Consider the following 13,736-nt stretch of genomic DNA (forward strand, 5'->3'; position numbering starts at 1 on the left):
CATTCCATGAATTTTAATTGACAAAAATGGCAAACATATGTCCTAATAACAGATTTGGGGGATTCGGACTAAATGTGTCCTTATCTAATTTACACAATATTAATGGAAATAGAGGAATCAATGTCATCTTGTGTTCACGAAATTATCATCTAAAAAGAATCGATATTCAGAAAAGTAGCCAAGGCATTAGCACTGATCCGAACAATTGCAGGGCTACAAGCTAGCATGTTGTGCCCTAGAAACAGAGCCTGCCAAAGCAAGTAACGCAAACCCAACAACAATCCAAATCAAGAAAAACAGCGGCACAAATACACACTGAAATTTAGCTGAAACGTAAGAAATACCAGAAATCTAACGACAGAAACCGAGAATGCTGTGTGTGTTTTTTTCCTTGAAAAGGGAGAAGGGGACAAAAATTCACTAACCGAGGAAAGGCTCAAACACAAACAGGAACAGTTCCTTCAACCCTGTGAAGAAACAGAGGCCGGTCTTTAACCTCTAGGAACAGCTAACTGGTGAAAGAACTAATTATCTAGAAAGTATTCGAGGATCAGAGGCTGGAATAGTGCGATCATCACCCAATCAACAGGAACAGACATAAACTAGCGCAGAATAACAACAGCACATTGAGAAAGCTAACCTTTCACGATGTACACATTCACGAGAGAGAGGAAAACTAGATGTGGTACTAGAGCTTGGAGCTCTCTTGAACGCAGGAGCAAGAGGAAGAGATGCAGTCAGTCACTCACCAACCAAGGGACAGTGTTGTGAAGGCTACCATATATTTTTCAGTACTAGCTCACCTCATCTCGTAGCAACTGACGAGTACTCAACGTATCAAAGGTGTGATGGCTTCTTTTATTGAGTGAATAATAATGGTGTGAAGTACGGGGAGAGATGAGAGAATGGCATGTTGGTTGGCTCTTCAAAAGAAATACTCATTTATTGTTAAACATAGTGCAATAGGCCCATAGGGCGCACCGGCCGAACCTGGCCTGGCTAGATAGATAGAGTCCATCTTGTTGTAACTTCTTATCTCTCTATCTCTCTAGATCTTCCTTGTTTCTCAAGATGTAATCCCAACAACTTTGTATGCTTATCAGGGAGATGCCCCTGCCTATATAACACGCAACCGTCGCCTCTAACGAGGTACGACGTTCTCCGCTCGTTTACATGGTAATTAGAGCCTCCTCTATCCACTACATCTAGCAAAACCTACCACCAGCCATGTCGTCCTCCTCAAGCTCCGCTCAGATCGCCTCCATGGGGCAGGTCGCCGAGAAGCTTACCCGCACCAACTATGTTCTGTGGCGTGCCCAGGTGACGCCGCAGCTGAGAGGTGCTGGTTACTTCGGCTACGTCGACGGGACGATGCCGGAGCCCGCCCAGTTCATCATCACGAAGGACAAGGACGGGAAGGAGGAGAAAACACCCAACCCTCTCTATCCGATCTGGTTCAGAGAAGGGCAGCAGGTACTTGGATACTTGCTTAATAACCTCACCAAGGAAGTCCTCGTGCAGGTCACATCTATAGCCACGCCGCACGAGCTCTGGGCAGCCCTTGCCCACATGTTCTCATCGCAGTCCAGGGCGCACGTCAACAACATCAGAGTCGCGCTCTCCACGGCGCAGAAGGGGACGCAGTCGGTAGCCGCCTACTTCGCCCACATGAGGTCCCTGGCGGATGAGCTCGCAGCTGCCGGCAAGCCCATCGATGATGATGAGCTGATCTCCTACATCACCTCCGGCCTCGACATGGAGTACCAACCTCTCGTCTCCGCCAACGATGCCCGCACCGAGCCCATCAGCATCGACGATCTCTACGCCCAGATGAGTAACTTCTATCAGCGTCTCGCCCTTTACAGCTCGGCGGGGTCCGGTGGAGGTTTCAAATCCTCTGCTAACGCGGCTGCTCGCGGCCGCGGTGGCGGTGGACGCGGCGGTGGCAGCTCATCTCGCTATCGTGGGCCGCAGCGCACCAAGGGCAAGCCATCAGGCGGCGATGGCAACCCTCCTCCACGCAGTGGCAACGGCAGCGGCGGTCGGCCCTACAACAACAGCAACAAGGGTCGCCGCGGAGGCCGCCCACGAGCTGCTCCTGACGTGCCGCGCTGCCAAATCTGTGGCAAGCCAGGCCACACCGCGCGGGACTGCTGGTACTGCTACGAGGAAGATGAAGAATCTTCCCAAGATGAGAAGGTTGCGGGGGCAGCCGACGGCTCCTACGGCGTCGACACGAACTGGTACGTGGACAGCGGCGCGACAGATCACATCACAGGGGAGTTGGAGAAGGTGACCATGCGCGAAAAGTATCGTGGGCAAGACCAAGTCCATACCGCCAATGGAGAAGGTATGAGCATTAGTCATATTGGTCATTCAGTAATAAAAACTCCCCACAAAAATATTCGTCTCAGAAATTTTTTGCATGTCCCTAGTGCATCAAAGAATCTCCTTTCCGTTCATCGCATTGCTCTCGATAATCATGTATTCCTTGAGTTTCATCCATTTTTCTTTTTATCAAGGATCAGGTCACGAGGAAAATCCTCTATCGAGGTAGATGCGTTCGAGGGCTCTACCCATTGATTCCAGAGCTTAGGAGATTGAATAAACAAGCCTATGGTGTCAGCAAAGTGTCTTCAACACGATGGCACGATAGATTAGGGCATGCATCATTTCCTTTGATTGAGAAATTACTTAGAAAGAATAAGCTCCGGTTTGTTGGTGAGCGTGATTGTGAAACTATTTGTGACTCATGCCAGCGTGCTAAAAGTCACCGGTTAGCTTATCCTATATCTACAAGTGTTTCTACCAAGCCTCTTGAACTCATTTTCTCTGATGTTTGGGGTCTCGCGCCTACTTCAGTTGGGCGCCACACTTATTATGTAAGCTTCATCGATGATTTTAGTAAGTACACGTGGATTTATCTCCTCAAAAAGAGATCTGATGTGTTTCAAGTTTTTCACAACTTTCAAGCACTTGTAGAAAGAAAGTTCAACTGCAAAATTCTAGCTATCCAATCTGATTGGGGGAGGGGAATACAGAAACCTCAATTCCTTCTTCCAACAGATTGGCATATCTCACCACATATCGTGCCCTCATGCTCACCAACAGAACGGGTCCGCTGAGCGTAAGCATAGGCATATCGTCGAAGTAGGTCTAGCTCTTCTTGCAGCTGCCTCTATGCCATTAAAATTCTGGGATGAAGCCTTTCTCACCGCAGTTCATCTTATTAATATTCTTCCTAGTAGAGTCATCAACAATGAAACTCCGGTAGAACGCCTTCTTCACACCAAACCCGATTACAAATCCCTCCGAGTGTTTGGCTGTGCGTGCTAGCCAAATCTTCGTCCCTACAACAATCGCAAGCTCCTTTTCCGGTCAAAACAATGTGTCTTCATTGGCTATAGTCCACAACATAAAGGTGTTAAGTGCCTTGATGTATCCACGGGTCGTGTCTATATATCCCGTGATGTTGTGTTCGACGAGACAGTTTTTCCTTTTGCACATCTCCACCCAAACGCCGGCGCTCTCCTTCAAAAGGAAATTCTTCTTCTTCCATCTCATCTCACCGGTTCTGATAATGGGGATGGTTTTACTACTAATGATCAATTATTGACTAATCCTCCTACTAATGGTGGTGATGAGTTTTGTGATGAAGCAGAAAAAAATGGGACAGAAAATGATGAAGAAATCGGCCAAAACTGTCATTTTATGCCTCCTGGATGCAGCATCAGCACCATCGAGGCAGATCCGCCTCAGGATCGGGGCGCATCAGCCGCGGGATCCGAGCGTGACGGGACAGACGAATCTGCACCGAGCCCCGCGCCACGCCACGACAGCTGCGGTCCGGCCAATCACGGCGCGCCCTCGCGGGTGGACCACGCGCCGCCTACGTCCGGTCGGTTCGGCCCCGAACCGCGTCACTACACGCGGCGCGCGCCTCGGCAGGATCCGGGCGTGGAGTCCCGCGCCGCATCTGCGGGGGCCCACTCATCATCGCCCCATCATGAGCCGGACGCTGCGGCTGGCGCAGCTGCGGGATCTTTTGTGCCGCCATCCTCCAGTACGTCACGCCCTTTGGCCACAGAAGATCCCGCCTCGTCACCCGCGCCTGACGCACCCGACAGATCGTCTTCGGGATCTGCAGCTGATCCAGGCGCTGGATCTTCTGTGCCTGCCTCTTCGCCATCTCGGACCAGACTTCAAAGGGGAGTAATCCAACCAAAAAACTACAAACATATAGCAAAATTTGGCTATGCTTGTAATACACATGATGCAGATACTGTTCCACATACTGTAGCAGAAGCTTTGAATGATCCATGATGGAAAAGGGCCATGGAAGAAGAGTGCAAGGCGCTTGACAAAAATAAAACCTGGCATTTAGTCTCTGTACATCAAGGAAAAGGTAAAAATGTGATAGATTGTAAATGGGTTTTCAGAGTAAAGAAGAAGTCTGATGGAACCATTGATCGCTACAAAGCCAGACTAGTTGCAAAAGGTTTTAAGCAAAGGTATGGCTTAGACTATGAGGACACTTTTAGTTCTGTTGTAAAGGCTGCCACTATTCGCCTTGTTTTGTCTATTGCCATGTCTAGGGGATGGAGTCTCCGTCAGCTAGATGTACAGAACGCGTTTCTCCATGGTGTTCTGGAAGAGGAAGTGTTCATGAGACAACCTCCTGGGTTTGAGGACAAAAGTAAACCCCTTCACATTTGCAAGCTTGATAAGGCTTTGTATGGGTTAAAACAAGCCCCAGAGCATGGTATTCCAGGTTGAGCTCAAAACTTCAGGCACTTGGTTTTGCTCCTTCCAAATCTGACACCTCATTATTCATTTATAATAAGTCAAATACCTCCATATTTGTACTTATATATGTTGATGATATTATAGTCACAAGTTCATCAGATGAGGCTGTCACAGGATTGTTAAAAGATTTAAATTCTGAATTTGCTCTCAAGGATCTGGGAGACCTGCATTATTTTCTTGGTATTGAAGTAAAGAGAGCAGGAAATGACCTCTATCTTACCCAAGAAAAGTATGCAACTGATCTTGTAGCCAAATCAGGGTTGAAAGGTTGCAAGCCAGCATTGACACCTTTGTCCAGCTCAGAAAAATTGTCCTTGTCAGAGGGAGAATTCTTGAACCAAGAGGATAGCACCAGGTACAGAAGTATGGTTGGTGCATTACAATATTTAACCTTGACTAGGCCTGATATTTCTTTTGCTGTGAACAAAGTATGTCAGTTCCTTCATGCACCTACTACAGTACATTTGACAGCTGCAAAACGCATACTTAGATATGTTAAAAATACTTTGAGCATTGGACTAACTTTCAGCAAGTCACCATCAACACTTGTCAGTGCATTCTCTGACTCTGATTGGGCAGGCTGTCTAGATGACAGATGATCAACTGGTGGCTTTGCAGTGTTCTTTGGTCCAAATCTGATTTCTTGGTGTGCTAAAAAGCAAGCTACTGTGTCTAGATCCAGCACAGAAGCAGAATACAAGGCACTAGCAAATGCTACTGCTGAAATTATCTGGGTTCAGTCTCTGCTTAAGGAACTTGGCATACGCTGCAAACAAGCTCCATGCTTATGGTGTGATAACCTTGGTGCTACATACCTTTCTGCTAATCCAGTTTTTCATGCACGAACTAAACATATCGAAATAGACTTTCACTTTGTCAGAGAAAGGGTTGCTGCCAAGAAATTGGATGTTCGGTTTATTCATTCTCAAGATCAAGTTGCTGATGGATTTACCAAGGCCTTGCCTACAAGAAGTTTTGAGGAATTTAAGCGTAATCTCAACATGTCCAAGTTGTGATTATGGGAGGGTGTTAAACATAGTGCAATAGGCCCATAGGGCGCACCGGCCGAACCTAGCCTGGCTAGATAGATAGAGTCCATCTTGTTGTAACTTCTTATCTCTCTATCTCTCTAGATCTTCCTTGTTTCTCAAGATGTAATCCCAACAACTTTGTATGCTTATCAGGGAGATGCCCCTGCCTATATAACACGCAACCGTCGCCTCTAACGAGGTACAACGTTCTCCGTTCGTTTACATTTATTAAAAAAGATCTGCGTCTTTTTTAACCACATTTTTATACAATATTTGCGATTGCAAAAATCATGTGCCATATGCAAAAATGGAGGACAGGGTGAGGATTACCAATTAATTTTGCAAAGTGTGCAAAAGTGTGAAAAACTGATACAACCCTAGGCAATTTGCTAAGTTACTAGACCGGTTATTATCATTGCAGTTTTACATGTGGGAGAGCCTGTGCTAACATACAATCCATGCCTGATGTATTTATGATTGGAACTATTAGCAAGCATGCACAAATACTAACACGTTCATTAAGATAAAATCAACCATAGCATTAAGATATATTGGTTCCTCTTCAATCATATATGTACTGATCCCTACACCCAGCCTCGGTAATATCTGTCACTTGGTCGGCCTGTGCATAGTTCTCTTCAACATACAACTAAACCTAAGGTGTGATCCACGCGCGCACTCATATGATGGGTATCAAAGGACAGTAACATAATAATCATGCAACTCAAACCAACCATAACAAGTCACCAACTAAACCATAGGCAAAAATAATATACTCAGACATAAAGAAGATGCAAGACATCATGATATAATAATTAATAGCATCCAACACCATGTTCAAGTAGGGATTACAACAGGTTACGGGAGAGTGAGCCACATAATAGAGGTGGAGGAAGGTGATAGAGATGTCGGTGAAGACGACGAAGTTGATTTCGATTGGTACTTTGTTTTTACAGTCTTGTTTGATACTTCTTTTATTTATACATCATCTTCTGTTATGACGAATAATCCATGCTATAGTACAATGTGTCTTAAAAATTTCACGAGGTAATACAAGAGCTGAAGAACCCAAATATACACCTTGGTCATTCATCCATACTGCAGCAGCTGCACCAATTATGGGCACCCCTATTTCTCGTTTTAAGCAAGCACATGGGGACACCTCACGTCGGGGGGAGCACAGATGGGCCGGCCCAGCCGCGCGGGAGGCAAAGCCTGTTTTTCTTCTTCTGTTTTCTGTTCTTGCTTTTTGCTTTAATTTTGTATTTTTATTTATGTTTTAAAATATATATATATACACACACACACATACAAACACTCTTCAAAAACACATTTTTAAAACTATTTAACAAGTATTTGAAAAATATTGAATAAATATTAAAAATGTTGAAACAGTATTTGAAATATATTAAACAAGTATTTGAAATTTTTCAATAAATATTAAAAATGTTGAACAAGCATTTGAAAGATGTTGAATAAGTATTAAAAATTGTTGAACTGGTGAAAAATGTTTAAATACTATTTGAAAATGCTGAATAAGTATTTGAAATTCTTAACCAGTATTTGAAGTTTTTCGAAAAATATTTTAAATGTTGAACAAGTATTTGAGAATGTTGAATAAGTATTAAAAAATGTTGAACAGTATTTTAAAAATGTTGAACAAGTATTTGAAAATATTGAATAAGTATTTAAAACGTTGAACAAGTATTTGAAAAATGTTGAACAAATATTAAAAATATTGAACGAGTATTCGGAAAATATTGAACGAGTATTTGAAAATTTTTGAACGAGTATTAAAATGTTGAACAAGTATTTGAAATTCTTTTAATAAGTGTTTGCGCAATGTTGAACGTGTTTATAAATCTTTTTTATGACTTATTAAAAACTCTTTTTAACATATACGAAATTGTAGAGTGAAAACGAAAACAAACATAAAAAAAGCAAAAATATGGTGAATAAAAAACAAAAAAAATTGGAGAAGGAAACCACAAACTTGATAAGAAAATGAAAAACGAAAAAAGGAGAGCTAAAAAAGAAAAGCGTGAAAATAAAGAAACTAGGAGAAAACCTAATCAAATGAAGAAAAATAAGAAAAACAATGGCAGTAAAAGAGGGAAAAGAAAAATGGACCAGTGTGAAAAAACCGGCTCTTTTCCCTTCTATTAAGTCGCGTCCTAGCAATTGTACGTGAAGTGGATGGTAGCGTACTGGTTTGTGGTGCTTTGAGGAAACAAGGAGATCTCAGATTTTTGACGAAATCACTAGTTGAGGAGTACTCGTTGCTCTTCCCCAGGTTGCGACAAGTGGCATGCTGCATGTGCACCACTTGTCGCAACCTGGAAGTTTTCTCTTTTTTCGTAGATTCGTTTATTCAAAACATTTTATCTCTTTAACTGTGCGTCTAAATCTCGAACCGCTTTCACCGTTGGATTCCTCGCGTCGAGATCTTCAAAACTAGATTCCATGTTGATAGGTTTTGACAAACTTTATTTTATGAAAAAAAAACACGAAAAAACCGAACCGGGAGCACGGGTTTTTTCCCTTCCGAAAGAGGCACGCCCGTGCCTCTCGCGGAAGCAAACCGTGACTCTCGCGGAAGGAAAAAAAGAGAAACACGTTTTTTTTTGTTTCCGAGTAGGCGTCGTGACTCTCGCGAAAGCACAACCATGCCTCTCGCAGAAGCAAAACCGTGACTCTCGCGAAGGAAAAAACAAAAGAAACGCGTCTTTTTCCGTTTTCGAGAGGCACGGCCGTGACTCTCGCGAAAGCACACCCGTGCCTCTCGCGGAAGCAAAACCGTGACTCTCACGAAAGGAAAAAAAAAAACAGAAAACACGTTTTTTCCGTTTTCGAGAGGCACGGCCGTGACTCTCGCTAAAGCACAACCGTGCCTCTCGCGGAAGCAAAACCGTGACTCTCGCGAAAAGAAAAAACAGAAAACGCGTCTTTTCCCGTTTCCGAGAGGCACGGCCATGACTCTCGTGAAAGCACAACCATGTCTCGCGGAAGCAAAACCGTGACTCTCGCGAAAAGAAAAAACAGAAAAACGCATTTTTTTCGTTGCCGAGAGGCACGGCCGTGGCTCTCGCGAAAGCAAAACCGTGCCTCTCGCGGAAGCAAAACCGTGACTCTCGCGAAAGGAAAAAACAGAAAACACGTTTTTTTCCGTTTCCGAGAGGCATGGCCGTGACTCTCGCGAAAGTAAAACCGTGCCTCTCGCGGAAGCAAAACCGCGACTCTCGCGAAAGGAAAAAAAACACGTTTTTCATGCAAAAATTTTTTTTTAAAATTTTTTCTTATCGAAAAGCTAAGGAAGACCGGTGGAAAACCAAAACGTCGAAAAAACCCCAGAAAAAACAGTTTAAAAAGCCAAAAACGCGTGCGGAAAAATAAAAAAAACAAAATACGAAGGAAGCGCCCAGAGCGCGACACGTGGTGAATGGCTGAGAGTGCGTCAAGTGGCGCTGATCGTTGCGAGGCTCCCGAAAAAGCGCTTGTTAACTAGTTTGAACCCTGGCTAGTGCAAAAAAATGCGCGAGCTGGCCGGCACGTTACTGTAGTTGCCAGGGACGAGAGATCCCGTCCGTCTCGCTTAATGTGAGAAATAGACGCGGCGACCTCCCACCGTCGATCGCCTGCCCTGCTGGAGTCACAGGGACAACAATCTGGTCCTGGGCCGGATAACAGCGCACCCACACAGCCTGCTCAGCTGGCCACACATGCGAGTCGTCGGACGAAGATCCAACGGAGCGCTTGCCATCGACGTCCTCTCGCCGGAGCACGCGTGCTGCCTTGGCCTGCACGCGGTTCCGTCGAGCGGCTCTCGGAGGTGCCCTCTGCGAGCACGGCCGGGTGTCCTCGCGGCGGCGACGTCGGGCTTCGCCATATCCTCCACGACGATGACAAGGGCGTGAGGAAGGACGACGAGACCGCTCGGTTACAAGCCCGATCACGCTCACTAAGCTGAGGGGTGGTCATGGAGGCTGGTGATGGCCACCGTGGTCCTAAGGCAAGCACATCCGCCACCTTTAAGCACTTAGGATTAGGTTCTTATTCTAGGGTCTTGGAAATAGGGAATTTTGTTTAGGATTCATCCCATCTAACTCAACTCAAACTTATGATTTGATCAATTAATCTAAATTTGCTCTTTCTTAATTGCTTAGTACATGAAACCCTAGGTCCTTAGCTCTCTGATGCGGTGGGGAGCAAGTTTAGGCCAAAAATTTGAGCAAGCAAAGGCTGAACAAGGGCTAATCTTGAGCCAATTTAATTAAACATAATCATGCACAAACATAAACTGAAAGAACTTTAGAGGATAAGCTTAGCTTCACTTGAAAATGAACCAACAATACACTAGTATGTGCAGATCCAGTCCAAGGGACTATTCATCACTCTTCAGGCATCACATTACACTGAGAGGACACTGAATAATCGATTAAGGACCGTTAAATGAAGGTTTCATAAAATTAAGTCATATAATATTTATACATCAGTTACTATAGTAGAAGCGCGAATCAAAGTGCCAAATGTTTTACACACCAAGGTTCTGAAATAAATTCTAAAATATACATGAAATGGCGATTATAACACTATTCAACACCAGCGTCATAGGTAGCTAACATAGTAACTTTCTTGCATGCTTGCTAGTTGCTAGTGTTAGTCATGGCCTGCTACGATGATGGCTTCCTTCCTCACTTGCAACAGCTAGGACACACTGTTCCACCTCGACCTGTGCAACAATAGAATGTAAGCATGAGCTCGACGCAGAAACTCATGCAGCATAGGAACTAGATTGACAAGACCAAACTTGCTCCCTTTAGATAATGAAATATTGACCTCTTTTTACTGAGCATGTATACATGATGTCTAAACAAACTATGCACAAACAGAATAACAAATGGTAATTAGTAGCAGCCTGATCCCTTAAATAATTAAAGACAAGCTAATGCTCAAGCCAAAACCGGCGATAAAACTAGTCCGATGCTCCAATCAGGAGCAAGGACAAACTTAATGAAATGTCGGCGTGCTCATATCATCTTATACTCCAGTATTATAATAGAATCAGCGAGATGTTTGTACTAAGTTCTGAATCACTGAAGCCATACATGTATGTCTGTACTCTGTACTCATTGATTTAGAGTGTATGCAGTCTCTAGGTAGATGATGAGTACAAATTCAGGGATCTATCATTGTACCTGTATTAGAGTGTATGGCTTGCATGCTAATAGGACCTATGTTTCTTTGGGCGATGTCCATCCGCATCATTGCTCAGCGATCCTTTGAGTAGCATTTCCCGTTTATGTGCAGATCTTGTTACCTGCTAGCACATAGACTTCGATAATCAAAGTACGAGCCAACAAGAAAAACAAATACTAAACATAAGTTACGCTTTCATTCTGCAGAAAAATGCTTAAAGCATTCAGGATAAAAAGGTTAACAAGGCTAAAATATGAATGGCTTCCATGGAGAAGGATATATGTATTAGTTTTTACCCTTTTGGAAGGTACATGTTCACTCTCTTGAAGCTTCTTCCTTAAAATCTCCAGCTCTTCGTTCCTTTGAGCAAGTTGTTGTTGTGCCGCCGCAAGCTCCTTCTTTGTTGCCACATGGCCAAGTTTTTCTTCCTCAAGCTCCTTCTTTGCTGCCACATGTTCATGTTTTGCTTCTTCAAGTTCCCTTTTTACAGTTTCAAGTTGCTCCTCCTTTTTTGCCACCCGCTCCTTGATTACTGCGCTACCAAATGAGTCAGCATAATAAATAAATCAGGGTCCTGATAAGTAATAAACTAATTACTGCGCCACCTAAAGATCACAAACCTTGACAGTCATGCTGCAAATTCTCCTTTTCTTCTGTGACCATATTAATGACATCCTGGAAGTCCACTTTCTCATCCTTGAGTTTTTTGTTCGCTTCTACGAGTTTATCAACCGTGGTCTTTATTTCCAGGTAGTCGACACTGGCATCCCTATGATAACATATCTTTGAGTGAAGCTTGAGAACCAATGCATCAACAATGTCATCCATATATAACCTGCAAGTTCGGTTGCTAACAGAATATCACAAATATATAATAGGTCATTTAGAATGGACAATTAGGATTCTTCAAATAAAAAAATATGGAAAATTAGCATAAGCAGTAGCGGAGCTTGCACCAACAAAGAGGGCCAACATTTGTGACCTACTCCAGTTGTTGAAACAGAGTAACTACACTCTGTTTTTGTATTAACAGACAACAGTGTAACTGATGAATGAAATTTGGACTATCAAAGATAGTAGCAGAATGAATATAGAGCATAACAACACAGTTTTCATATGCATGTCCATTACTGCTCATTTCATGAATTTTAATTGAAAAAAATAGCAAACATATATATGTCCTAACAACATAATTGGGGACTCGAACTATGTGTTCTCATCTATTTTACATAATATTCTAATACTCATGGAAATAGAGGATTCGAAGTCATCTGGTGTTCAAAAAATCATTATCTGAAAAATCGATATTCAGAAAAGTAGCCAAGGCATTAACACTGATCCGAACGACCGAACAATTGCAGGGGCTACAGGCTAACATGTTGTGTCCTAGAAACAGAGCCTGCCAAGCAAGTAATGCGACCCAACACCAATCCACATCAAGAAAAACAGCCGCACAAATACACACTGAAATTAGAAATGCCAGAAATCTAAGGACGGAAGCTGAGAATGCTGTGTGTTTTTTTTCCTTGAAAAAGGAGAAGGGGGGATAAAATTCACAAACCGAGCAAAGGCTCAGTCTGTTAAAAAAAACAGATGCCAATCTTTCCCCTCTACCTCTGGGAACAGCTAACTACTGAAAGAAGTAATTATCTGGAAAACAAACTGAATCAGAGGCTGGGATGGTGTGATCAGAGCAGAGGAACAACCATGAGAAAGCTAACCTTTCACGATGCACAAATTGACGAGACGACGTGGTACTAGAGAGCTTGGAGCTCTCTTGAACGCAGGAGCAAGACGAAGAGATGCAGTCAGTCACTCACCAACCAAGGGACAGTGTTCTGAAGGCCACCATATATTTTTCAGTACTAGCTCACCCAACGTATCAAAGGTGTGATGGCTTCTTTTATTTAGTGAATGATGGTGTGAAGTACGGAGAGACTTGAGAGAATGGCATGTTGGTTGGCTCTTCAAAGAAAATACTCGTTTATTAAAAAAGATCTGCGTCTTTCTAAATCACATTTTTATACAATATTTGCGCTCGCAAAAATCATGTGCTATGTGCAAAAAAGGAGGACAGGGTGAGGATCAGCAATTAATTGTGCACCAGGTTATTTTTCCCATGGCATGCGCACAAAAGAGCACTTTTTTTAGAGAAATTAGCAATGCACATCGTATTACAAACCAAGATCTCTTAGGCCTTGAACACGTGGGCCAGCTTCTTACTGCGTACTGTAACCTTGGGCCTTCGTCCGGGGGTGAGCCAAGCAGGCCGGGAACTACTATGTATCGCTCCTAGCGAGCAATACCACAACACATCGCCTGCAATTATGCTTGAACCGTTCCTACAAGGGCCTGCCAAGCATACTCACTTTGTGTGTTTTTGTTTCACACTTTAGATTTTTTCTCCTTTTTTATTTTAATTTGAAAATTTTGATGAATACGAAAATATTTTCACAATAATAACAATTGTACTCCAAATTTCACAAGTTTTAAAAAATGTTAAAAAATTTAAAAAAATTCGTGAATTGAAAACAAATTTAAAAAAGTTTACGAATCTGCAAAAAATGTTCTTGAATGTGAATTTTTTTGAGAGTTCGAAAAACGTTTATTAATTGAAAATTCTTCATTACTTTAAAAAAATTCACATATTTAAAATGTTTTAGTGAATTTGAAAAACATATATTGAATTAGAAAATGTCCATG

At 43.0% G+C, this 13,736-nt stretch overlaps 1 protein-coding gene and 1 non-coding gene across 2 annotated transcripts; one reads left to right on the forward strand and one right to left on the reverse strand.

The window, feature by feature from the left end:
• The first annotated feature begins 1,707 nt into the window (after positions 1-1,707).
• Positions 1,708-1,846, forward strand: LOC120970109 (small nucleolar RNA Z247). The gene has a single exon (XR_005764855.1). It is a non-coding gene; the product is annotated as a small nucleolar RNA Z247 (small nucleolar RNA).
• Positions 1,847-10,245: 8,399 nt separating this feature from the next.
• Positions 10,246-12,849, reverse strand: LOC109742047 (uncharacterized). Its single transcript, XM_020301131.4, has 5 exons — positions 12,755-12,849; positions 11,654-11,868; positions 11,330-11,565; positions 11,033-11,154; positions 10,246-10,566 (listed from the first exon to the last, which is right to left on the reverse strand). The coding sequence occupies exons 2-4, from the start codon at positions 11,859-11,861 to the stop codon at positions 11,059-11,061; spliced, it is 540 nt and encodes a 179-aa protein (XP_020156720.1). The 5' UTR covers positions 11,862-11,868; positions 12,755-12,849; the 3' UTR covers positions 10,246-10,566; positions 11,033-11,058.
• Between the last annotated feature and the right edge of the window lie 887 nt (positions 12,850-13,736).

Source organism: Aegilops tauschii, chromosome 7, assembly GCF_002575655.3.
Source record: "Aegilops tauschii subsp. strangulata cultivar AL8/78 chromosome 7, Aet v6.0, whole genome shotgun sequence".
In the NCBI taxonomy this organism is placed as follows: domain Eukaryota; kingdom Viridiplantae; phylum Streptophyta; class Magnoliopsida; order Poales; family Poaceae; genus Aegilops; species Aegilops tauschii.

What these genes read in the sequence shown, in the direction of transcription:
- LOC109742047 (XM_020301131.4), bottom strand. Translation starts at nt 11,861, where the DNA reads ATGGATGACATTGTTGATGCATTGGTTCTCAAGCTTCACTCAAAGATA. An exon ending in TTTGCAGCATGACTGTCAAG is followed by an intron (nt 11,566 to 11,653) that starts GTTTGTGATCTT and finishes TTGGTAGCGCAG; the next exon opens with TAATCAAGGAGCGGGTGGCA. An exon ending in AACATGTACCTTCCAAAAGG is followed by an intron (nt 11,155 to 11,329) that starts GTAAAAACTAAT and finishes ATGTGCTAGCAG; the next exon opens with GTAACAAGATCTGCACATAA.